At 37.6% G+C, this 26,119-nt stretch overlaps 1 protein-coding gene across 2 annotated transcripts in view; it reads left to right on the top strand.

Moving 5' to 3' along the window:
• TBC1D5 (TBC1 domain family member 5) overlaps positions 1–26,119 on the top strand; it is a 474,884-nt gene that overhangs the window by 343,097 nt on the left and 105,668 nt on the right. For both annotated transcript variants that reach the window (XM_034760748.1, XM_034760747.1), the window contains exons 14-15: positions 4,611–4,753; positions 19,257–19,363. In XM_034760748.1, coding sequence (XP_034616639.1) covers positions 4,611–4,753; positions 19,257–19,363 — 250 coding nt within the window. The remainder of the gene's footprint in view (positions 1–4,610; positions 4,754–19,256; positions 19,364–26,119) is intronic.

Raw genomic sequence — 26,119 nt, 5'->3', positions numbered from 1 at the left:
GTAGGGGAATTACAGCCCCTTCTGCTGCTGTCCTCCCACCCATCCTTCTCTTTGACTCCTGCCCTTTTCCCCACCTCATCACTGCTCTTAATCTCCCACATCTATGGCTCATCTATTGCTTTTGTCCCCCCTTCCTTACTGGTTCCGTCTCATTACTCCTTATTCCCCAGGCGCCCCATACCTGTTCCTCTCCCCCTCTGCATTTGAGTCAGGTAACTTCCTCCTCCTGATCACTGTCTGGCCACCAGCAAGGGGAGCATTGAGAGCACAGGTGTCTTAGTTCCTATGCCTGACACCATAACAGCCCTGGACAATTGTGAGGAGCAGTTGCTCTGTGGGGATCGTGCATGTGCAGTCCAGCAGGCATGTAGGAATTGAGGGGATGGACCGTGTTCATTCCCGATGGAATCTTTAGAGAAATTTAGCTGGCAAATTAACAAGTCTCTACTGAGCATGTGTAAACTAAGATTTTTTTTCTGAGCCTTATAAATTGCCAGATTAGAGCACATATTCATGGAGATGGTGAACAGCAAATCCCTGACATCAGTGTGACCCATTGCCAAATTTCATGTCTCTTCTCTGACATATGGAGGCACTACAGCTGGTAAAACAAACAAGCAAACGTTAACATGGGCAAAACATTTTTTCTAAGTTTGTTCTTGCAAACAGCTAAACCACTTTATCAAAAACTTAGAAAAAAAGAAAAATTAGCCTGAGGCAGACACCCAATATGGAAAATTGCAGTCTGAGAATAAATTTGGAAAAGTTATAACTGGAAAACAGGGTCTTATGCTGAAAAGTATTGGGCAATGGTAACCATAGGCATTGCTCTCTGCACAGCATGTGATATATTGAAAGACTGGCATTAATCTTTAATATAAACACAAACCTTTACTAGCTCTGTTGCATGTGTAAAGCAATATTAAGTCTTGTCAATTCCCGTACTGAGATTCTTTAGCAGCATGATCACTGCTTCAAACCTCCCTTCCAAAAAAGTCATAATTTTCTGAAATTCATCCAGTCTTACTAGTGCAGGCTAATGTAAGAGATCTCTTTTATATTTCTGTCTGATTGAGAAGGAGTAAGTCAGCTTGTACATAGTCTGTAGAGATGGGGCCAACATTTCACTCAAAAGTCAGAGTCTTGGTTTAAGAAAATCACCGTTAGCTCTTAGTTTGGGGATTCAGTGTTCTCAAAACTTTCAGTGACTATTTCTGGACTCTTGATTTAGCCCCAGCCAACTAATTTCAAGATGCTGAAGAGTAGTCTCAGTGTTTGAAGTTAGGCTACACCCTTCCTACAAACATGGCTTCCCATCTATGCGTGTTCATCTGTCTTGCTCCAGTGTCTTCCTTTGTGCTGCACTAGCTTTCCATCACAACTACTCCCATTCTGTCACAGTTACCTCTACTTTCCTATCCCAACTCCGAAGGCTTATGTAGTTCAGGTCAGTAATTTTTAAAGATTTCGTTGCTCTTAATGAAGAAGGAAGACATATATACAGATAAAACCTAAATGCCAAATCAATAGCTAAAATAAAGTATCTGGCTTTTAAATGATACTACTTACAGAATTATCCAGTTAATCTTAATCAAAATGGTGGCAATCTTTATTTAAACCTGGTAAAGACTGGGTCATTCCCATAGTTAATAGATATACCAGAGGATTGATGTCCTTTGGTTTCTCTATTCTGTAAGGCCATTAATGAATCATTATCTCTTGCGAGTAATTACTGATCTCTTGAGAGTTGTGGTTTAATTATATAGGAATCATAAGTAGAAGCTAGGGTTAGGTATTCCAGAGGTAAATAGTAGTACTCTTGGATGGTTTATTGGTGCTTTAAAAATTCTGGACTTTTTGTTTTTGTAGAACTTAATTGCTAAGTAGGTCTGGTAAAATATGAATTATTGTATTATTGCACGTGATAAAAGGTACACTACTGTTTCAGTTACAATCTGCAGGTGTAACAAATATAAAGAAAGATTAACAAGGCAGACTAATAATTAAACCACAGCCAACCAGCAAAGAGAAAAAGCGGTTATCCTGTCCAACGCTATCATTAAGTGCAACTTAAATTCTCTGTAAATATTTGTAAGATCCATAGAAGCGTGTTAATTTTGAAGAAAACGCTACAATGTAAAACTTGATTTCATTAAACTAAGTGTCCCTTTTTATGAATGTAAAGGCTCATGGAAATCATGCCATATGGCAACATGGTTCATAGGTGATAGGATCCTTGAGTTATGGATGCTATGAGCTAAATGTTACAGAAGAGACAACAGTCACTACGCATGGGTTTACAGTGGTGTGAATTGTTTGTTCCCATTGGGACACAGGGGTTCAAATAATTAATGGTAGTATCATGGCTGCTAAAGAAGTCCAGTTGTTCTTCTGCACTCTATAACTGAAACATATCTCTGGAGACTGAGATTTAACTTTCCCAGGAGAAAATATAAAAGAGGAATAAAAGGAATGATTTCTGCTTGAGCAGAATAAACCTGCATCCACAAACGATTAACACTGCATAATGAAGTAGTAAAGAAGCAAAAGAGATTTCTAATAAAAGCCTAATAACAAATCCCATTACACCATGGTGTATATTTTCCCTTGAAGTGTATTAGAGTTTTATCAAACCTCCCGAATTAGATTTCAGTAGGTTGTGAGCAAAGTCAGCTCAAATGCTTCAAGCGTAGCTGAGCTTTCACTCCTAACAGCTTGTGCAACATGAAAGTTGTGGGTTTAAGGGTGGGAGGGTTTGTTACTGCAAGTAATAGGCTTCATACAGAGTTTGGGTAATGTTTGTGTCACCGTAGGATAATAGTTTCCTGTAGACTAGGCACTGTAGGGTAATGTGCCACTATATAGTAAAACACCTTATACAGAACGTTAAATGTGCTAGATTAGCCTTGCTTTGAGTTGATACAGTGGCTGTTTTGTTGCAACACCCAGCCCTAAAGATAGGATTTACAGAAAGTGGTAGAAATAGGGGAGGCAGTGCACATTTGATTTTAGTGGAGAGAAGAACATTGAACATTATAAAGTAAAAAGTTATACTAATTTTTATATTAACAAATAACAGATTGACAGAAGAACACAGATGTAAGATAATTTTATATGCAAAGTTTAAATATTTTTATTTTAAAACTGTAATGTTCCTTATGGGGGGAAAAAATCTGCTTAGAGTTCTGCAAATTCTGTCTTCAACAAAGGTTTATTACTGTACAGTGGGTTAGCACTCATACATACAGTTCCACTAAAGGGAAAAAAAAATTGGAATGAAAGTTTTGAAAAGTGAATGAAATCTGATTCATAACATGAGCTTTTTATGAGCTTTTTTTTTTTTACTAGGCACAGATTCATGCAGCAATTAAGTTGTTTTCCTAAATTTGTAATTGTAAAATGTGATTGGCTCACATTTGTGCAGAAATGAACTTCTGGTATAAGGGCCCCCCCAAAAATTTGTTACTTTACAACTCCAATGAGATAAGGTACAACGGTTGTCAAATGTCAACTCTTGGAAGTAAGTTTAGTCTAGTTGTGAATTCTAGCTGCCTTTTAGTTCTATTTTTGTTACATAAGCTGCCAGCTTTAAAAAGTGGCTTAATTTGCTTAGAGGAAAATTATAATAAATCTCCCTTTTCGCTTCCCATCGACTAAAAGATTTTATGGTAAATAAAGTGTATATACCAGTTAAGAATATAATTATTTCCTTATAAGCCCATTATGTAACCACTTTAAATGTAATACTACTATTACTTACCATTTGTGTAACATTTTATATTTTTTAAACAGCTGTAAAATGTTAATCCTTGCTACAGACCTGTGAGATAGGTCACTAGCATTATTATTCCTATTTTATGATGTGAAAACTGAAATATACAGAGGCTGACTTGCCTGAAACCACAGAGTGACGAGTTCTTAGCTAACTCTGCTATGCTCACTCTGCACTGTCAGTGTTGACCAAATACTCCGTGTAATCTAGATAGATCTCCACATTTTGGTAAATATGAAAACACGTGTATATACTGCATGGAATGTGATTCTACTTGTTGAATTGTCTCTAAATTTTATAAGAATGAAGTATACATACATAATCAAAACGGTATATATAACACATTTTTTTACATACCTGCAAACAGTGTAGTTACGTAAAGGGAAGAGGTCCCTTTCTGTTAACTGCAATCCAATCCATAGTGATTCATTTATCTGGACTTTTTGGAGGTTTAAATGAACCACTGGCTTCATCCTGCTGCTTAGCTCTTCCAGACCTACTTGAATGATATTTTCTCACCCTCTTTTTAAATGATTAATTTAAATGTACAAGATTATGATATGCGGACTGGTATAAGATTTCTCACTGTGTCCCACATGCACAATAACATTTTAGTCAATTAAAATTTTTGAAGTCCTTAATGTATTTCTTCCTATAACTGTTAGGATATATAACAGCGCTTCCCAAAATAAAATTCTCAATAAAAAGATTGTCAAATAACTTAATGCTTTTTAAAATTCCACATTGTTTCAGATCATGTCTGATCTTACGATAAATTTGTTGACTTAATAATATTTGTAATTATTTCTACTGAATGTATGTGTTGGTTTTTTTCTAGGCGATGGGTAAGGCTCCTATTTGGACGAGAATTCCCACTCCAGGACCTTCTTGTTGTCTGGGATGCTTTATTTGCTGACAGCATCACCCTGGATTTAGTTGACTACATTTTTGTAGCCATGTTATTGTATATTAGAGATGCCTGTAAGTATCAATTATCTTATGATCTTTTTTTTTTAAAGTGCAATCCCAGTTTTTAAAAGAAAAAGGGTGGAGAGCTTCAGAAATTTCTGAATTTCATTTTGAAAGTGTTTTGTGTAATTGAAAATTACTTAAAATGCTAACTACAGTAGGAGCCCCTTGTTACCAAATGTGGTCTGATATATTCATGAAAGTCATTGAATGTTGGAGTTAAAACCAAGATTTGTTTTCCAAATAGTATTATCTTTTTTATACAGAGTTGTGAATTGCATATATAAAGCAGAGTTATACAGATATGTGCAGAGCTCCACCTTCTGACAAAGCTGACATACTGAAAAAGTCTCCCTTTGTGGAAATATCTCTATGCTGTTCTCATTCATATGAGGAATAGAGAATGCTAAAGGCAATGATCATTTAAGACAACTAATCATAATTTTCTAACATATATATTTAAGAAAATTTACATATGGAGATAAAATCACGTATATGTTATGTTTATTCTATGGGGGTATATTATTTAAATAACAAATGACTTAAAATAATTTTAACACACACTTCTGAGATTTGCCCAATGGTGAAATCTGTATTGTGCTAATAATATGCAGTAGATACATCTGAATGTTAGGCTGGGACAGGTAAGAACATCAAAAGTTAAAGTTAACACTCCATCCTTAACTTCTATCTTTGTGAATGGGGGAAAAAGACACTAAATGATTGATTAAGGAGCTCTTATTTATAAACCAGAACATATTTCTAGTCATTACAAATGTAAGATTCTGTTTTTTTAAAAAGGACAACACAAATCACACCTTTCAATAATGAGATGTATTTATGTTGTAAAATATGTATCACTTTTTATTATAGAGACAAGGTAGGTGAGGTAATGTCTTCTATTGGACCAACTTCTGCTGGTGAGAGAGAAAGATACTTTCAAGCTCTGTGTGGCTCAACAGCGTGTCTCTCATACCAACAGAAGTTGGTTCAGTAAAAGATATTACCTCACCCAGATTCAGAGACGGACACCGCTACAATAACACTATACAAATTTTATAGTGCACTCGTGAAAATTTTACACATGTCCATTACCATTAGTTTATAATAATACTTTAGTTCCAACAAAATCTAGGACACACAGTTCCAAACACATCTATGCGTGCTATTTTAGGGTCCAATTCTGCAGATTCTTATGCGTGTGCTTTATACATGCACTAGTTCCACTGACTGTTGTGGGACTACTTGTGTACGTAAAGTTAATCGTGTATAAGCACTAGCAGAATAGGGACCTTAGATTCTTCATGATGATGCTGCCACTGAACTCATTGTAGCAGTTTTAAAATGCCAGTTTCTGTTTGAGAATGACCTGATTCAAAGCTATGATGGTCTATAAAAGTAAATCTGACTGTTGTTCAGATGCATTAAGCGGAAGTAGTCTTGAAAATTTTGTTGGAAAAATGTAGTAACAGATTTTTTAAAAAATCAATATTTTATTTATTACTAAAAAGGGATGGTGAGGGAAAGTGGTTTGTGCATACTTTTGGTTTCTTGCAAACGTAGACACGAGCACTGGTATGAAGTAGCTGAAATAGTGTTCTGAGAATCAGTATGGAATCAGCATATCAGGCTCCTCTTTTACTTTTCAGTTCTCATGACTAGTACAGCCACTATAAGTAGCTTTTACAAATGGGAGCTAGTTTGCCAAAGCCAGATATACTGAATTTGTAATTGATGGCAGGGCACCGTTGCTGTTTAAGGAAACATAAATATAAAAATAAATAACTTACACTCATGTAGACATTTTTAATTATTTTTAAGCTTACGAAGGTGGTACAGCAATGTAGCCAGATATAAGTACAGAATACACTGTCAAACTCAGACTCAAAATAAGTATGGAGGCTTATCACATTTTTTGACTTTAGGGAGAAAGAGTGTCTGTGGATCAATACTCAGTATGCTTTTACAGTTTTCAGCTATTTTTTTTATCATTGCTAGTAACTGAGCTTTGAGGAGAAAACAAAATATTTTAGGATACCAATTTCTGTTCTGAAATTTTTTCAAGCAAATATTGTGGAAAAACTTCCATTTAAAGTATTAATCTGTTAGGGTTTTGTTTTGTTTTAATTAAAAATACCCAATAATAATTACCCATCCTTTAAATGAATGGACTGGAAAGTTTGAAATTTAAAACTCTATAAATTTTAAACAATGAGAGTTAATAGTAGAAGTTCTTAAACAAACTGAATTATTGCAAAGCCAACTACATCCAATGATAAAGCTGTAATAATGACAAGATTTTCATGTATAAAGTAGTTCTTAAATACTGTGCATGTTAGATTTTTTAAAATATTCTTTGTTTGTTTTTTGTTCTTGCTGCCATACAGACAGTATTTTATTTTCTTGCTCTCAAGAGCATGGCTTCAAGAAACTCTGTTTCTGCTATAATTTTATCCTTTATTTTAAAAATAGACTAGATATGAAGTAAAAAATATAGATTGTTACATATAGTACCTATGAAAAATGTGGTTGTAATGACATGATCATTCAAAAGATTACAAATATTTAAGCATGTTCATGAAGTTCCGATTCTCAAACCTGCTCTGCCCAGATGCACCTCTGTACACATGCAAAACCCTATCAGTCCATGAGAGTCTGCACAGGCTGGCAGAGCTCACAGTTAATGTCCAATTTCAGGATCAAGGCCTAATGCATTTTTGTGGTCATAAAAATTATCTGCCATTTTGTGGAAAAATTCATGCACACATCAAAGGTATTTTCCTATTTGTTAAATCTTGGATCTGAAGTATGCACATACTCTTTTCTTATGTTAGAGCAGGGGTAGGCAACCCATGGCACATATGCCAAAGGCGGCACGCGAGCTGATTTTCAGTGGCACTCACACTGTGCCTGGGTCCTTGCCACCGGTCCGGGGAGCTCTGCATTTTAATTTAATTTTAAATGAAGCTTCTTAAACATTTAAAAAACCTTATTTACTTTACTTACAACAGTAGTTGAGTTATATATTATAGACTTATATAGAGAGACCTTCTAAAAATGTTAAAATGTATTACTAGCATGCAAAACCTTAAATTAGAGTGAATAAATGAAGACTCGGCACACCACTTCTGAAAGGTTGCCGACCCCTGTGTTAGAGCATGGAAATATATTGTCTCTATGAACAGTAGCTGATGATTCAGAAAGGAGGATGGAGGACATTTATTTCATGGGGGTGTTTTTTACTGCACAAATGTGCAACTGTAGTACCACTACGTATTTTTGTATTTCAGAAAAAAAATACCAGAAAATTCAGCACTGAAATATCTTTTCTTTCAAGGAAAAAACAGAGAGGCTGCTAATGTTTCGCATATTTGTCTGATGTGAGGCCATTGTCAGTACATCAGCATTTGACAGTAGCTGAATAGACAAAATGACTGCTTTTCCATTTGTACAGTTTGTTTCTGCTTTAAAACCAGATATGTCCATTATTATTATTATTGCATGCCCAAAAGTGTGCTGGGTACTTTGCAGAAGTAAATGAGCCACAGTCCCGGCTCTGAAGAGTTTACTTAGTATTTTTGTGATATCTGTTATACAACAAGATGTTCAGGAAGTTATATTTACTTCAACTAAATGGCTACTCTATTACATAATTTTTCTTAAATAGAAGGGAGAATTAGTATCATCATTCCTGTGTTGGGACTCCATGTGGATGCAGGAAGTCAGACTAGATGATCATGATGGTCCCTTCTAGCCTTAAAAGTCTGAGGACTGGACAATGTCAAACAATACACTCCTAATCATCACTTGGCTGGCAAGGAATGAAAACTTGATCACAGACAGGCACAGTTAATCCACAGACCCCTGCCTCTGCCCATGGTTGGTTACTGGGTCAGGGGTAAAATGGATCTTTAATGGAGGAGCACCAGAGAAAAATCTATTTCATGCTTATGTGAGCACAGAATGACCAGTGTTCATTAAGATTACAATAGATGCCTTATCCATTCACTCTGGAGGGAAGTTTATCTACACCACATCCCCATCACCAGCAATAGGAAAGATCCTGACCAAGTTTTTGAAAAATAAAGGTTTCATTTTCCTAATTAGCCATCTGTTGTCCTAGGCAAATATGGTGTCCATTCCATTTGCGGTTGGCAGTGATCATCATGAAAACCTTATAACATCAGATGATTCTGAACCCAGACTTCCTTTATCCTGACATTTCCTAGTCCCCAAGGATTCACTAATCTTGCATAATATTAACAGCCGGAATGTAACCAACTATGCTTCCTTCTCTTTATATTATTTTATTTATCTTCAAATTTTGTTACATTTTGTTCTTATTTTGGGGTATCTTATTCCCCACTTTTCATATTTTTACAAGCTTTGTGGTTCATCAATCCCTAATAGAGAAGAATCACTCTTCTATCAAATGCTTATTTATTTCCAACTATTCAGAACCTGATCTTGGAGATGTTACAGACACTGAATTGTTGGAAAATTAGTGTGCACCCACATCAGTTTTTCCGCACAGCGTTTATAAAGATCTTTAGTATGCAATCATGTTACAGACTCATATGAGTTGAACATTCCGTACAATTTAAAATAACTAGATACAAAGGGAGACCGTTAACTGACTTCTTGATATAATCAGTTGGATTGAGCTGGTTCATTAAGGTCATCAAACAGGTGCTTTTACAGAGACTGCCATTTTGTTCTCCAGTATGTTAAGATCTAGTCCTTCTGGTCGCTAAGAAAACTTTCAGAATGTTAGCTGAGTATAGATTGGCTACAGACTGGAACATTAGCACTGAAAGATGTGAACTGCCCCTAATTCTATAACTCAGCCATAGTTAAGATGGAGACTAGTTTACTGTTTAGCCGCTGATTTGTCTAAGTGCTCTAAAATCCACATATTTACTTGGATTGTCTTGAAATTTGCTGTGCCTCGTGGGAATCCAGGATAGTTGTCCAAATTTTAGATTGTTTAATCCAATGGTTCATGAGTTATACGTGTAATCAAGGCATATGTAATCAACATTTTACAGTTCTTTTAACTTCTCTTAACACTCATTTGGGGATCAAACTATAGCTTGATTTTTACCCAACAACTCAATAGATCTCAGCGAGTGCCTTGCACCCACTATTCCTTTTGAAGAAGCATTATTTTAAATGTTATTCAGGGTAAAATTTGGACCTACAAAGTGTCTAGGGTCAAGACGCTTGTACATATGTAGCAGGACTGAGGCTCTGTTGAAAGCGCGAGTGTTTGCAGATAGCCGGATATCAGAATAAGTTGATACGCTATTGAACCTGAGCAGCACCATGTGCGTCTTACTTTTTGAGAACGTGTTTTGTGCACATTAGTTGCTCTCTGGATACGTTCTGCAGAACTTGCTTCTGGAAATTTTGCCCTGTGAACAAAGTTTCTGGTTTAGGAGTCAATCCATCAAAGTTCTCTAAAATCCGAAGTATCATCAAGGAAAATAGCATTAATTAAATAGAAGGAAGATGAAGGACACTAGTCAATACATCAAAGTTCTCTAAAATCCGAAGTATCATCAAGGAAAATAGCATTAATTAAATAGAAGGAAGATGAAGGACACTAGTCTTCTACAGCAGCATTAAGGTAATGTAATCGTGCCATATGCTCCTCACCCATTTTCTGAACCAATGGGATTGAATGTGACCAAACCAAAGCAAGTAGCTGGACCTCTCATCCCGTTCAGCATGGTCAAAGTGGTTGCTGAGCATCAGGAAAGTATCCATAATGGAAAACTCTGTTCTAAGGACAGGTATTAGGTTGACATTGACTGTGATGCCAGGATACTGTGATCAGTCAAAACAGTAATTTGTTTATCTTGAAAAATAAACACAGAAAACAAATTTCAGCGTTCTAAAATAACAAACCCCAGATAATATTTTCCCCACAAACTGCTATAAAATAATCAAGTAGTGCAGAAACTACAAGAACATTGAAAAACGGTGCTCTAACCCAAAAGACAGAATTTTTTAGACCTTTTTTCACCTCTATTAAAATGGAAATGCTGGTGTCTCCTTAACTCTGCCACGGCTACTGCCCTGCAACTTCAATCCTACCTTCTTGGAGTGATCTCCCAGCTTGCCTTGACAGATATCATAGCACTCTGTCTTTCCAGGTCAAGCACTGTGGGGATGTAGCATAAGGATATAGCAGGAGAAACAGTCAGACCTTGTCCTCACTAAGGCAAAAGTCACATTTAGGGCAGACTGAACAAGCATCATCTCTCCTATTCTTGACTGCCCCAGAGTTCCTAGATGTCACTACATGTTGACTTTTGTCCTAATTCCCTCTGGAACATTGTGTATCTCTGACCTGTAGTGCACTGACATCATGTATGTTACCAGATTGCTCTGAATCCCCATAGCAAGAATAGACTATTGTGTTTCTCTGCTTATACAACACACACAAATGACTACAGAAATGAGTGGTCCATGATCCCTTTGAGAGCAGATGCACCTCTCCTTATATCAGTGTGATCTGTGGCAAACTGCTACAAAGTAATCCCTGCGCCAGTCAATACAGCTGTCCCTAGCACAGTGAAGGGCAGCTGGAGTGCATAAAAAAAGAGAGAATACAGTTCTGTGGACTCAACATTCCCATATAAAATTCCACATATACTTAGTCATGCCTCGTGTCTTCTTATTGTTGGACAGGCTGGGCTAAAACATACGTCTATATATCCCTAGTGGCCCTTGCCACGTCCAGGGGGCAAAGATAAGGTTACAGGGCAGGGCTGGTATGCAGTTTAACTTGGTGGTATTTGGTTTTCAGAAGGTTAAGTATAGATGCACTTGATGTTCTGGAAGAGTACAAGAAATGGACAGTCAACTGTGTAACTATTAAGGAAGATCTTGGGCAGTGAATTTATTTCAATATTGTGAAAACAACAAGGAGTCTGGTGGCACCTTAAAGACTAATAGATTTATTTGGGCATAAGCTTTCGTGGGTAAAAACCTCACTTCTTCAGATGCATAGAGTGAAAGTTACAGATGCAGGCATTATATACTGAAACATGGAGAGCAGGGAGTTACTTCGCAAGTGGAGAACTAGTGTTGACAGGGCCAACTCAATCAGGGTGGATATGTAGTCCACTCCCAATAATGAGGAGGTGTCAATTCCAGGAGAGGAAAAGCTGCTTCTGTAATGAGCCAGCCAGTCCCTGTTCAAGCCCAGATTAATGGTGTTAAATTTGCAAATGAATTTTAGTTCTGCTGTTTCTCTTCGAAGTCTGTTTCTGAGATTTTTTTGTTCAATGATAGTGACTTTTAAATCTGTAATAGAATGACCAGGGAGATTGAAGTGTTCACTTACTGGCTTTTGTATGTTACCATTCCTGATGTCCGATTTGTGTCCATTTATTCTTTTGCGGAGGGACTGTCCGGTTTGGCCAATGTACATGGCAGAGGGGCATTGCTGGCACATGATGGCATATATAACATTAGTAGATGCGCAGGTGAATGAGCCTTTGATGGCGGGGCTGATGTGGTTGGGTCCTCTGATGGTGTCGCCAGAGTAGATATGGGGACAGAGTAGGCAACGAGGTTTGCTACAGGGATTGGTTCCTGGGTTGGTGTTTCTGTGGTGTGGTGTGTAGTTCCTGGTGAGTATTTGCTTCAGGTTGAGGGGTTGTCTGTAAGCAAGGACTGGCCTGCCTCCCAAGGTCTGTGAGAGTGAGGGATCATTTTCCAGGATAGGTTGTAGAGCGTGGATAATGCGCTGGAGAGGTTTTAGCTGGGGGCTGTATATGATGGCCAGTGGTGTTCTGTTGTTGTCCTTGTTGAGCCTGTCCTATAGTAGGTGATTTCTGGGTACCCGTCTTGCTCTGTCTATCTGTTTCCTCACTTCCCCAGGTGGGTATTGTAGTTTTAAGAATGCTTTATAAAGATCTTGTAGGTGTTTGTCTCTGTCTTAAGGCGTGGCTGTAGACAATGGATCGTGTGATGTGCCTTGGATGGAAGCTGGAGGCATGTGGGTACGTATAGCGGTCAGTAGGTTTCCGGTATAGGGTGGTGTTTATGTGACCATCACTTATTTGCACTGTAGTGTCCAGGAAGTGGATCTCTTGTGTGGACTGTTCCAGGCTGAGGTTGATGGTGGGGTGGAAATTGTTGAAGTCCAGGTGGAATTCTTCAAGGGCCTCCTTTCCGTGGGTCCATATGATGAAGATGGCATCAATGTAGCGCAAGTAGAGGGGGGGCACTAGGGGACGAGAGCTGAGGAAGCGTTGTTCTAAGTCAGCCATAAAAATGTTGGCATACTGTGGGGCCATGCGGGTACCCATAGCAGTGCCACTGACTTAAAGGTATAAGTTGTCCCCAAATCTGAAGTGGTTGTGGGTGAGGTCAGTGCAAATAAGACTCCTTGTTGTTTTTTTAGATACAGACTAACCTGGCTACCCCCTGATACTTTTCAATATTGTGGTATCTACTGGGCCTAATGCTGATTTAAATGTTAACATTAACTATTTCGCTGCTGATCAAAGCGTGTAAGAAATGATAGATATGACTGTACTATGAAGATCTGTACAATCTAGTGTTTGAAACCAAGAGTGGGTGGTGCTTAGAAGATACCACCACTTACAGTTTTTTCCAAGCTGACCCATGGAGCCAGTAAGTCAGGGGGAAGAGAGAGATGAACCCAGGGTGATATCCAACCCCTGCTAATAGGGAGCTGTCCCACATAGCCAGGCTACCATGTAAGCACCACCAAGGGAAGCCAAGACCAAGGACCACAGCAGGGTATCTGAGCCCCACTAAGAGGGCATCAAGCCCATGTTGCTCAGCAGACAGCCTGAGTCTTAAAATATGTTTAAAAGCTATTGCACCTATCCTTGCTTCAACAAGAACATGGACTATTTCTTACTAGGTAATATGATCATCCTGTCTGTCAAGTTCAGTTTCTGTAAAAGGGACAGTGGTATCCAGAGGTTCTACAGCATCCAGGGTCACTGCTGTTACTCTAATAGGTATGTTGATGAAAAGCCCTGATGCACAACCAAAGGAATTTCACACACAAACATGCTTGTGAGTCAGATGTAATAGTCCTGGTGACCTCTTTCCTTCTGAGAAAAAGTTACGTGCATCTGGTGTTACCTCTTCGTCAGGAAGGCACAACTGTGTGTCCAGACAACACACAGAATTGTTAACCTGTAATTATTCTGATACAACTACCTACAGAAGATCTGCCAAGTTGAATTAATCAAGGCTCTCCTTCTTGAAGATGAGGTTTAATGTGTCTTTCAGAAGGTTCCAGCTGGTTCTGTAAAAAGGCTGCTAAAGAGATAAAGGACATCAAAGTGTTTAGAGGAGGGTGTGTCTGTTTTCCTCTGGAGCCATTGAGACAGATCACTATCACTCAAATAAGGCAGCTTTCATAAAGACAAGATGCTGCATTCTGTAGTGAACAGAATTTCCAGAAGCCATAAACCACACGACAAAAACCATCTCTGACAGTTTAATATTATCTATATTTTCTCATGCTGAAGAATGCTCAACATCTGGCAGTTTTTCTCTTTTTGCTTTTTTCAGGTACTGATCATTGGCAAACTTTCTTTCTCTCCTTGCTTAATATTTAGGATACAGGTTGCAATTCTTTCCACAGTTTATCTAATTGTTATCTAATTTTGCATTTTGCAGCTGCTATTCAGCATGCTTGGGAAGGCTGTAAAATATGTAAACGCAAGTAAATTTGCCCTTTCAGGAAAATTCAAACATATTTTGCAAGCAGTCATAAAAATGTAAAAATATTTCCAGTTCGTAGACTAGCGAATTTTTGTACCATTCGAATAATGATGTTCTGCAGAAACTTTTGCTCTTTGTCCCAGAACCCTGCTTTCAAATGAATGCTGTCCTTTAAGCTAAACTGAATTGGAAAACAGATTAAATTAAAACTTGCAGGCCTTATGTTAAAGTCTTTTACTAGTCAAACCAATGCTGCTAGTTCAGACAAGATCCAGATAAGAAAAAAGTTTTATAGCAAGAGTTTAACATTATTAATTTCAATGCATTGAATTCTTATCTGCCTCCCCAAATTTTTTCAACTATGTTCAACTCTTCTCCAAAGGTGGTTCGTCTTTGCCTTTTTATGCAAATTTCCCAGGTGATTCTCTTTAAGTCAAGGGGAGTTCGATTGGACTGTAAAGTAGGAAGCTTTTAAAAAATCTATTCTGAAGGAGTTCATTTGAATTAGACTGGAAGTGATAAAATAGCCACTTTTTATAACGTTAAGATTTATGTACAGTTGCAGCTTTGTTTGACAAATTGTATCATATAATGAAAACAATTCAGTACAAGGACCAACCATTATAGAAAGGCTAACAAATTGCTCATTCCAAATACTAATACTGGATTTCCTAATATCCAAAGATTGTCATGATGGGTTATTTTATGCATCAGAGACATACTGACCATAAGGAAAAATCTTTCCTTTTTTCCCTATAGCTGCCCTCTCAACTAGAGGGTTCACTCCCTCCTAGACAGAACAGCCAAAAAAGAGCCTGTGGCAAACATTTGCCAGACCATCTTTCTGGATGTCTTTCATTATATTTCAAAAGACTGTACAAGTGCCATAGCATGCTACTGTGCTTGGTTATCCCTAAGACTGTCCTTTCTGCCTCTTGTCACAGACATTTCTAGATTTTCCCCTCATCTGGGATATGCCATCCTCTGATTTGTAGTAACACAGAGAATTAGAGGAACCCAGAAGCAAGATTATCTCTGAGTTAGCTGTTTCTCCTTTCTGGAACAAGGCTTCTATATTACAATATACTATATACTTTCCTCCATATTGGGGCGACCCTTCTTTTTCAGTACTTATTTTTATCCTTATGAAAAGTTAGCTTTTCCACAACACAGTAGGTTTATTTCTGTTACTTGCTGGTGGGCCTTAGAGGCATTCCAAATCTTTGCAAGTCTCTCTAGAAACTATTTCAACTTATTTTTCACAAAAGAAAATAGGAAAAAAGTAAAAACAAGAATTGATCCTATCTACTGAATTTGAAAAAAATTTCCCTGAGGAAAGTTTGCAGTCATCGTCCAGACAAAAGTATAGTGCATTTCTACTATTGTATTTAGTTTTTAACTTGTTCCATATTTAGCAGTGTTTCACTTTGTCCCTTCTTTTCTTTGCATGTTTTTTACTGTTCTCACTTTTGCCTTTGAAATGTTATGTTACTTGACTACTATTTCAGTTTCCCAAGAATCTCTTCATAGGATGTAGTGTTGTTTAGTGGGTAAATAAGAGGATTGTGAGCCCGAACTCCTAGGTTTTACTCCTGGCTATCCCACTGGCTTGCTGTGTGGTCTCAGGGAAGTCACACAATCCTTCTCTGTTAACTCTTCTTTTAAACGCTTATTAGAGTATTTTTTTACTGTGCCTCATTGGCATATCTTAGTTGATATTACAATTCGCCTGAAGTCTGTTGATGATGTATATTTCATGGCAAAGGCAAATTGATAAGAGGGTTTTGGAAAAAAAGTAAATCTATGCTACCACAATGACCAGCTGAGATGGAAATTGGATAGTTCTTGTAATGGGGATATGGACTTTGGTGTTTCCTCCAGATGTTACTCCTGATCAAGCTCTCTTTTATGGAAATGTTACTGTCACCTACCCTGATATGATAATGAACTCTAACAGCTTGGTTTTGATAAGTAGAGCAGGTGAGAAATATGGTGAGACTTCTCTGGACAGTAGGGAGAGGCTGTCAGGTTGTCCAGGGAATTATCATACCTAGATTTGTAAGTATGTAAGGGGTTCTTTTCTTCTGCTTGTAAGTTAAGGGGAATATACCTCATTGGGATTTACAAAGTTTTCAGATGAGGTTTGCTAGGCAAACCATTTCTTTTGTTTCAATATCATTTTCTCTCTACTTTTAATAAATCTTTTTTAAGAAGACCACAGTTGTATAGGATAACTCACATACTTGGCCCCAAAGAAACATGAACCTATCAGTCTCCCTAAGGAGAGTAGCTGAAGGGAATTTCAGCAACCTAAGTTTTTATTCAGAGTCTTGGTCAGACGGGGTCTGGGCAGAGGTGTTCTCTCCCATTAAGATATCTTGCAAAAGACTGAGGCAATTGAGTACAAGGGGAGAAGCCTAACGACCAAGGAGAAGATGTGAGTGAGTGGGGGGTGGGGATGAATGACAAAGGCACTTCCAGATCCATGTATGACAGACCCTATACTATATAAATGAAAAGTGTTTATACTGCTGAAGAGCCTACCCTTCCATTCTATTCTAAATCCGTTTTTATACGGCTCTCCTCACAGTAATGTCTAAGCACCTTCCAATAGTGCACATCTGTCATATGTTGTTTGTTCTCTCATCCTTTCCCCAGAGGAAGAAGCGTGTGCAGTGAACTGTCTTTTGGTAGGGTTTTTGTGTTGAAGACCAAACGTACCTATTGCTATGTGCTTACATTGCAGAAGGCAAGGTCAGAGAAATGTCCCTTACACTTGGCGTAGAAATAAGTGAGGTCTGTGATGGTCCATAGTTCCTGGGGGATTTCATTCCAGTCTCAGGCTGCCTTTGGAGAAAGTTTTGTCTCAGAGAGTTGAGCTTTATTCTTCCCTTGAGATAAGATTTGATTTTGAAATTTAGCGTGCTTTTTTTTTATAATGCTTCCAATGAAATTTAAAGCTTTACTGTAATTTTCTTATAGTTAGAAATATTAGTTTTATCGGTGTTTGAATCTTCAGCATTGAAATAAATTTGGGTTTTTTTTCTATTTACTCATTTTCTCCAGTACCTTAAAAAAAAAAAAAAAAAAGCGGAGGGGGGAAAAGGAGCAAAAAATTTCCCTCCAAGTCCCCGAGAGAGAGAGAGAGAAGATATTTAATACCTTTTAAATTACAAAATAGAAGACAGGCTGGCTTGTTCAAATGGAAATACTTTAGTTTAAATGTCTATACTTTATAGAAGCATTTAGAATTTACTATCCATTTTCAGCATTTTTATTTGCTCTAATAAAATAAAAAGTATCCTAATCATAACTGCTGTACAGTGTGTTTAAATCTGATTTAAAGATGATAATTTGATTGGCTATATAATATGTGGTAGTTGCATTATACTCAGCTGAAAGAACTCTGACTGAGACTATTGTACTTGTGTTCATTATGCTAGCTTTGTGACTTCAAGAAGAAAAAACAGGTATCTGAATGTGAGCAAGAAAAACAAAAGGATAGAAAAAGAACAGGCAGAACAGATAAAGAATGAGTAGGATAAGTGAGTGCTTTACAAATGAAAGCAGATGTATGAAATTACAAGCTGTCGGATCAGCAACGGAAATGAAGATGATAAAGTGGTTCCCTACGCAGATTATAATTATTCATTTTGCCCAGTCCTGCATCTTTTCCCCATAATTCTCTTGGGGGGAGGGAGAGGTAAGGAGGAGATGAGGTTTACTCACATGAAAGAAAAAAAAATCAGATGGTAAGTCTGCATGGTCACAATACAATAATTTATTTTGGCTTTTTTATTGCATCAGAATAACTTTGTTCTGCAAGGATATTTTCTCACTTAGGATTCTGATTGGTAAAGTTCTCAAAACAGTAAAGTTTCTTTACAATTTATTTACAATTAATGTTGTTGGAGGCAGTCTGTATGGTGCACAGTATAAGCATCATTAATAGGCACTGCTTTGACAGCTGTAGCAGATGGATTGCCTGAATTTAGATAGAGCAAAAGAAATGAAGTAGTTTACATAGACCTGCCTGAAAAGATGTGTTTAATAATTGCACTCATAATTAGGTTGATTTGCCAAAAAAGAGAGAGAGCAAGCAAACAACTACATGGTGTACTTAGGTTAGAATGGAAATGTACACATCTATTTACAATGGGAGATGAACTTCAGGCAGAAAAGTCTCATGTTCAAGTCACAAAATTCTAAGAGGTATGTTAAAAGTATTTAAAAGTAAAAGCAAGAATTCAGAATCCTTAGCTGTTGCTCAGTATTTTCAGGCATTTCTCTGGGATTCTCCAACAGATAAATGTAGGAACATGAACAGCAGAGACCCAAATATTTCACAGACTAATGTTAAATGAGGTCTTATCAAAAATTTTTAATTAATCTAAAGAGAACAAAAAGTGATAGATGTCTGTTTAATAATATCTATTTGAAGAGCATACAGGGTATTTTAGTAAAGAATAGTTGTGGGGGAAAGTGTTTCTTCATGAAAGAGAACATAATTGCATAGTGAATCTCAGAGTGCCCCATTGAAGTGAATGGGAACTTTAACATTGACGTCCATGGGCACAGGATCAAGCCCACACAACACATAAGGCTTGATTCTGTAACCTCTTCCTTGTGTTAAGCAAAACTTGAGTTCATAGGGTCTGTTTGTTCTCATCATGAGGAAGTGCTGCTAAATCTGCCCATGATGGGTGTATAGAAAAAAATGTTTCCTTTAGAAGACCAAAATATGTGTGTGTGTATTCCCCTTTTTTTATTTTTATTAATTTTTATTTTTTAGTGATCTCAAGTAATTATCAGACCTGTTTGGGACTTCTGATGCATTATCCACCTATAGGAGATGTACACTCACTCATCCTAAGAGCACTGTTTCTCAGAGATCCAAAGGTAAGATACCCATTGCTAAATATTACCAATACAGGAAATAAACCTCTTTAATAAAACATTCCAAGTGCTACAAAATGTTAATGAGACACAGTATCCTACATTTGGGGGGACGACTTTTGCAAAGAGCTACTTCTGGAAATTGCCACATTCTTCCTCATTGACTACTCATGGGGAGAATTGTCTGGTGAAATTAGATTATGGTTCCCCCAGCTCTTAAGTGGTCATCTTCTGCCATTGTGCTAAGCAAATAGCTCCAGTATGTCAAATAACTACCCAGTAAAGGTTTTCCCCACTCGTCAGTAGTTCATACTTGTCAGTAGTTCATATTCTTCACAGAGGACCACATGCCAAAGTATACTTACAGGGCTATGGTAATATATATTTATATTTAAAGTGTAGGGTAACGTAAACTGTCTAGAAGTCATAGCACAATTTCCTAGTAGATTTTTATACATGTGATTTATTAATTCTGCAAGCTAACCATAGCTGCGCTTAGGGGGTCAGTAGCATCCAAATGTTGTAGGATGTCATTTTTTTAAATTAAAAATGAGATTCACTCTTAGTCTTCAAAGTTTCACACAGATTTTATTTACACTTGTTAAAGTGTATTTTCCTACTGTAATGTTTCTGACATCAGTAAAATTACTGATCTACAGGTTTTTTTTAAAAAAGAACACGGCAGCTTTAGAGCTAACCTTATATTTAAAATAAAGTATTTGAGTTAATGCTGTGGATGACAGTCTTCTCGGTATCTGGATCCTTAGTAGTTCTCAGAAGTTGTGCTGCCAGCTTTAGGATTGTCTGAGCATGTCACATCACTAGGCTGCCAATGGACAGTCTAAGATAGCTTCCTTCAAGTCACCTCTGAATAGAAGAATTTCTGCACTTTTATCAGTTGGTGACTGTCTTCTGCAAAATGTCATTAGATTCTGACATGTATTCTTTTATAGATTAAGAAAAATTGTCTCCTTGTTTCTGTGTCAGTTTTCTGCAGAAATCTGTGTCCTCACAGCTGCTTGCCTCATTCCTCTTGTGCATAGATTTCTTTCAAGATGAGAAGTAAAATCCGTCATCTCCCTGATGCTTAGGAAAGTTTGTAATATTAAGTTTATTTTTTTAAGATTTAGGCAGCAGACTGTGAAATCAAACTATTCAGCATTTACATTCTTGCCTTCTCTTTTCAAAACAAAGCAGAAATATTTTTAAAGGGAAGATGTTGAGGGGAGGGGGAAGAAATTGTGCTAAGGCATCAAACTGAATCTGGCACATGTTGTTTAATTCAGCAAAAAGAATATGTTGGTACATGAGACTAATTTAATAATGATTAAAAATTCTCAAGCTGCCCTCTGTGCCAGCTCAGGCAATGTGTGTATAGATCTTCCTACAAGCAGATGGGGCCAACCTCCCACCCCCTGACTCCCTGACTTCTTGCTCAATTGTTTTCCTGTCTCCAGCAGATGGAAGCTGACAAGCTAAAGACAAGGCCCACCCAATCTTAGCCTCATGAGACTTCAGTTTCATGCTAAATATCCTCATGCATGCTTTTGAGGTGGTGGTGTGTAGGGTGCACGTAGCTATGCGTTGGAGTGAAAAGCAGGCTGTGTCCATCCTGCAGTGTTTAGCTCCATGTCACAGTGAAAGGATCTGGCAAGGGGAAGCAGCATGGAAAGGCTCCAACAGCGGGGAGATGCCAGAGCCTTTCCCCTCTGCTGGAATCTTTCCTAGCTGTGTAGGAAGGCTCCGGCAGTGGAGAAGCAACGTGACCCTACACTGCTAAAAATAGTAGTGTAGACGTGGGAGGCACTACTTGAGTATGTAGAGAGCTATGTAAGGTGTAGACCTTAAGATTCTGGCATTGTCTTTACTACCGTCTAAACTGTGCCTAACCGTGCCTCACTGTCTACACTGCTCTTTATACCCATGCTAGGGGAGCATGCAGTGTATGTGCTCTTCATGCCTCTGTAAGTGTAGACATAGCCTAAGAGAGGTCTGGACATATTTCTTACCTTACCTTTCAAATAGTCCTCTGTTCAGTGAGAAGAGCCTGCATAAAAATGAGCCTTTCATCCCTAATTGTATTGCCATGCGGATAAGGATAATTAAGACCATTCCCCATTTTCTACGTAAGATGATTTCCCCTGCTACTTGTCACGAAGTGATCCTCCTTTTTTTTTGTCTGTCCTTACAAACACAAATGAAAAGTGCCTTTACATCCACTGTATGGCTGTGCTTGTCTACCTGAACAGAACTCTGAAAGTTAGAAAGCAGATCTTCCCAGAGATGATGATGATTTATTATTATTATTATTATTATTATTATTATTATTATTTTGATATATGCAATCCGGTGAAGCCAAGCCACAGCATTCTTATCAACAATGTTCAAGGCCCTAAGACCTTCAGAAAGTTGAGTCATTTTGCAGTCCTCAACAATGTGTGAGAATGAAGAGCCCTAAGAAAGGCTTAATAGCCTCTCACATGACATTGGCTTGCTGGTTTCAAGACTGCATTAAAAAAAGCTATGCTTCCTGGGATAGAGAGGCCAAGCTTGTTCTCAAGGACCTTTCCTTAAGAACAGTTACCTCTTGAGCTGACAGAGGGGATATATACTCCCTTTACCTGTTCCTTATTTTCCCTAGACAAACTTTAAGGCTCATCTCTGTGTCCTTAAGCACATGTGAGTTAAACCCAGTTTCTAAATGAGTTGGGATTCGTTAGTAGTGGTGTTGTGGAAGACTTACATATTAAATATTGTATAAGTCCTCCATAATTGCCTTGGAATGAAAAAAAAGAACGAAAAGAAAGGAGTTCTGTGGTTGTTACGCAAGGATGTATGCATCTATATCTGCAGCCTTTTGGGTCACCGAAACTCCAGAAGTCTGTATGGGGCTGTGCGCTAGTACACATGGGAAAATTAAAATGTCCTCTCTGCTGCAGGTGTAACAATAGTTTAATTCTTCCTTTCTCCCTGAGGGGAGAGGCTAGAAGGCTCTGCACAGTAGTGTAACCTGGAAGCTATGACTAGCAAATTCAGTACTTGCTGACTTCTCTACTCCTTAAGGCTTTCCTGTGCTCTTCCCATTAGGAACCGTAGATGCAGAAGTCATATTAGGTTCAATGCAATTTACCTCCCCTGAGCTAGGGCAGGTTCCCTATAAGGTTTCTTCCGAGGCTTTCTATGGTTATAATTGTGCCGTCCCATGGAGCTTCCGCTGCACTCTATGGGCAATTGTTCATGGTCCAGTATGATTTGTTTCACATAGCAAGTGTGCTCAGTGTCTTGTAAACATGTAAGGGAGACCTGGTCCCTATCCGTCGGAGCTTGAAATCTCAACTGGACAGACAGTGAAGTTCAGAAGTGTAATGGGAGGAGCAGGGTTTCAGCTTGAAAGCAGTGTAGGTACTTTACTAATATATATTTCTTTGGGAGGTTATCCTTGAAAGATAGCTAAATGCCAAATAATCTCACTCTTGGGGAGTTTTTCTTGCAGTCTAGATAAAACTGTAGAAAATGTTATGTGGGGAACAGTCTTGCCATAGCCTCCGGGGAATGGAGTGGATGGACCTAACTAACGTGGCTTTTCCAGCTCTGGATCTATGATTCTGTAGTCAATCTGAATTTGCCTTTTCTTCATTGCATCCCATTCCTCCTCTTTATACCCCCTGGTATCAATGTCACATCCTTCCCCTGTTTTCTTGTTGAGGATTGATGATAAAGTTTTGACCTGATGGCCCTCTCACTTTTTGTTGACTGAAATTTATAACTGTCCGTAGTGGAAGAGCCTGGAAGTGTCCTGGAAACAGAGCATACAGCTCTGTAATAGCCAACAACAAGTTAATGCAACTGCTTCTGAGAGGAAGCACAGAAGACTTCATATTTACAGAGCCACACTTGGGCCTACATAATGCCCAAAGTGCATTTGATTATCCCCAGTTGTTAAGAAAATCTGGAATTGAAATTTGAAATTTGAAATCTGTGTTATTGCCCCCACTCAGGGCTACACTGTGAACTCACTTAGCAAGACATTTATTCCGAATTTCCAATTCTTCAGTAAGCAGTAATTCTTCCCAGTTATATCTACTAATGAGATTTCTATCTATTTAGGGTTTTTCAAAATAGAAAGTTATGTGAAAACTGACTTTATATGTTAAAGTGTGTGTGTGTGTGTAGTGAGAAACTGGAGCAATAGTAGGAATTGTTCTTGTAATATACCCAAAGGAATTGATTGTAGGTGTGTCTCTGAATAGAACACCCCAAAAGTACCTATTTTTTTCCACTTTTTTTCCACATCACCACTGTTGGCTACTGCTGTGAATTTTCAAAGCAAATACTGTTAGATGAAGAAGTAGAGATGTTGAGGGAGGGCAGTCAGAAGAATATAAAGTGATTAAAAACATAGTTCTAACTAGAGTTGTTCAAATAAAAAAAAATTAAAAAACCCAATTAGAAATAAAAGTCATCGAAAATGTGAACATATTGTGTTCCTTAAATAACCAGATGTTCTCTCCCTCCTGAAGGCAGTCAGGGCTCGGAATAAAAGGTTTAAAACTATTGTTTTAAGTTAACTGTGAATTTTGCAAATCTGTTTTTACCCTTTAGCAAATAAAATTCTAATACAGCAACATAAGCAAAGTAATTTTCATCTTTGGGTATTCTTATTTGTATGGTGGTGTGTGTTGAAGTGTTAACCTTATCACAGTGAGTTATTACAAAACTAAAGCACTACATAGAACATTACCATTTTCGATTACATACTAAGAACCTGACAACCGTCCTTTGTTCGAGAGCTTACAGTATTTATCCAAAATATTTCTGCAAAATAAAAGTTAGTCTGCAAACCTTTTAACAGGAATGGTTGTATTACTTACGAGCAAGCTAGTTAGAAATAAGACAGTTTTATTCAACTCTGAAGTGCTACTACTCAATAACAGTCTATTAAAATATAATTTAAAATGTTATATTTGGCTGTTTAAAATTAACTCTTTTTCCATCACAAACAAAATTCTGGTTGGTCTGATATTTTTTTTTCAACATAGTATTTTAAGAAATGTAGTAACATTTTAAAATAATGGTTCAATATATTAATGGTGAATTACAACTGAATCCCTGTGAAAGTACACATGGCATCTCAAAGATGCTATATTAGTTAATCATAACTGATATTACAGTGACTACCTTAGAAAGTAAGCAATAATATATGATTTTAAAGTCATGATCCTACGTATAACGACCAACTAGAGGAATTTTCATTTCAGCCTTTAACACTCATCATGATCTGAGCAGTAAATGGCAGGAGAAAAAAATTACATTACTGAGCTTGTGAACTGAGCTGTTTGTACATTATTTTCAGTTGAATTTTCTTCTTAAGTAGCTGCTGCCACATCTCAAGAGTTTTCTCTGAGCTGGTTTCATGTGCCTGAAAGGCTGTTTAGCTTCACTTTCTTCTTCTTCAGATAAATTCTTTTCTATACACTCATTAGCTGAGGTGCTTCTGAATAGCTGGATCTATTCTTTGAAAGCTGCCGTTATTTCAGAATTGTTTGTTTCAGTGTTTGTGAAAGGAGAGGAGCAGGTTTTTGTTTGTTTTGTTGGTTAGCACTGTGTGCAATCTGTCATTAATTACCACTCTTTAATGACCAAATTGTGGCCAATCAGAAGTTAGTCTCTTTCAGCATTTGGACATTAGCAACTCATTAATTAATATTTACTCAAGAGGTGAAATTTTGATATCTAGTATATAATGGCTAGTTTATCAGTTTAGAGTAATAGCAGCTACAGTTGTCTCCCTCCTCCCCAAATTATTCTTTATAATGCTTATAATTTATTTTTAAATAATGTATGCTGTTTAGCCATGAGTCAGCTGACTCATTTCCAGGAGGCTGAAAACTGGGCATTAGTTAAGTTTTTAAAGTGCTCTGTGCTGATGGGGAAGTAAGAAAGAAGGATTTGTAAACACTTGACGAGCAGATGACCAGGAGTTTTCAGTGGCTCAAGTCCCAGCCCAACTCAGCTTGCTTCTCTAGTCCTCCTGATACAGTTACCTCACTAGCAGCTAAGGCCAGAAATCAATATTGGGGAGGCAGAAGGCCAGAAGTGAGACAGAAATGAGGTATGCACCATGGGTGAACTTGTAGGAAAGGTAATCAGGTGGGAAGTGTGAGGTCACCAGTGCACTCGAAAGAGGGCAAGATGTTCTTGCCACTGAGTGATGGGTTTGAGGTAGGGTAAGAAGGCCTGTGTGATTTTGACAGAAAGGGAGGAAGATAGTAGAAAAATACTACTAATAGAGAAGAGGAAGTTAGGAGAAACTAAAGACAAATGAATTTCTCTTTAGCTTTTCAATGGTAGAACATGGAGAACCCTGATATTTGCCCTTAGTGTGTGAAGCATTACGATTCCATATATTTAACAAACATGTATACATTTTAAGGACTAAAAGTATGAAGGGTACTTCAGCCTCTAGCTTTATACATACAGTAAATTCCTGGCACATTAAAGCATTTAGATGGTTAACCACCTGATTTACATATGTAATAAGGTAGTTGTAATCTAAATACTATTGTTTGCCTTCCCAGTTATATGTGCTTGCAATTGACTGCCAGCCCCAAATAGGAGGACAGTTTTCAAAATGTAATCCTAAATTATAAATATACGTTCATTTTAAAACACAATTGTCTTGAGTTTTCAAGTTCAGCTCCTGTGTTGTCTTTCACTATTAGAACAAAGGTGATACAGGCAGCTACCAGTTTAATGAAA

This window comes from Trachemys scripta, chromosome 2 (assembly GCF_013100865.1).
Source record: "Trachemys scripta elegans isolate TJP31775 chromosome 2, CAS_Tse_1.0, whole genome shotgun sequence".
NCBI lineage: Eukaryota > Metazoa > Chordata > Testudines > Emydidae > Trachemys > Trachemys scripta.
Note: the sequence above shows the minus strand (reverse complement) of the source record. Positions and strands in the feature narration are given on the sequence as shown.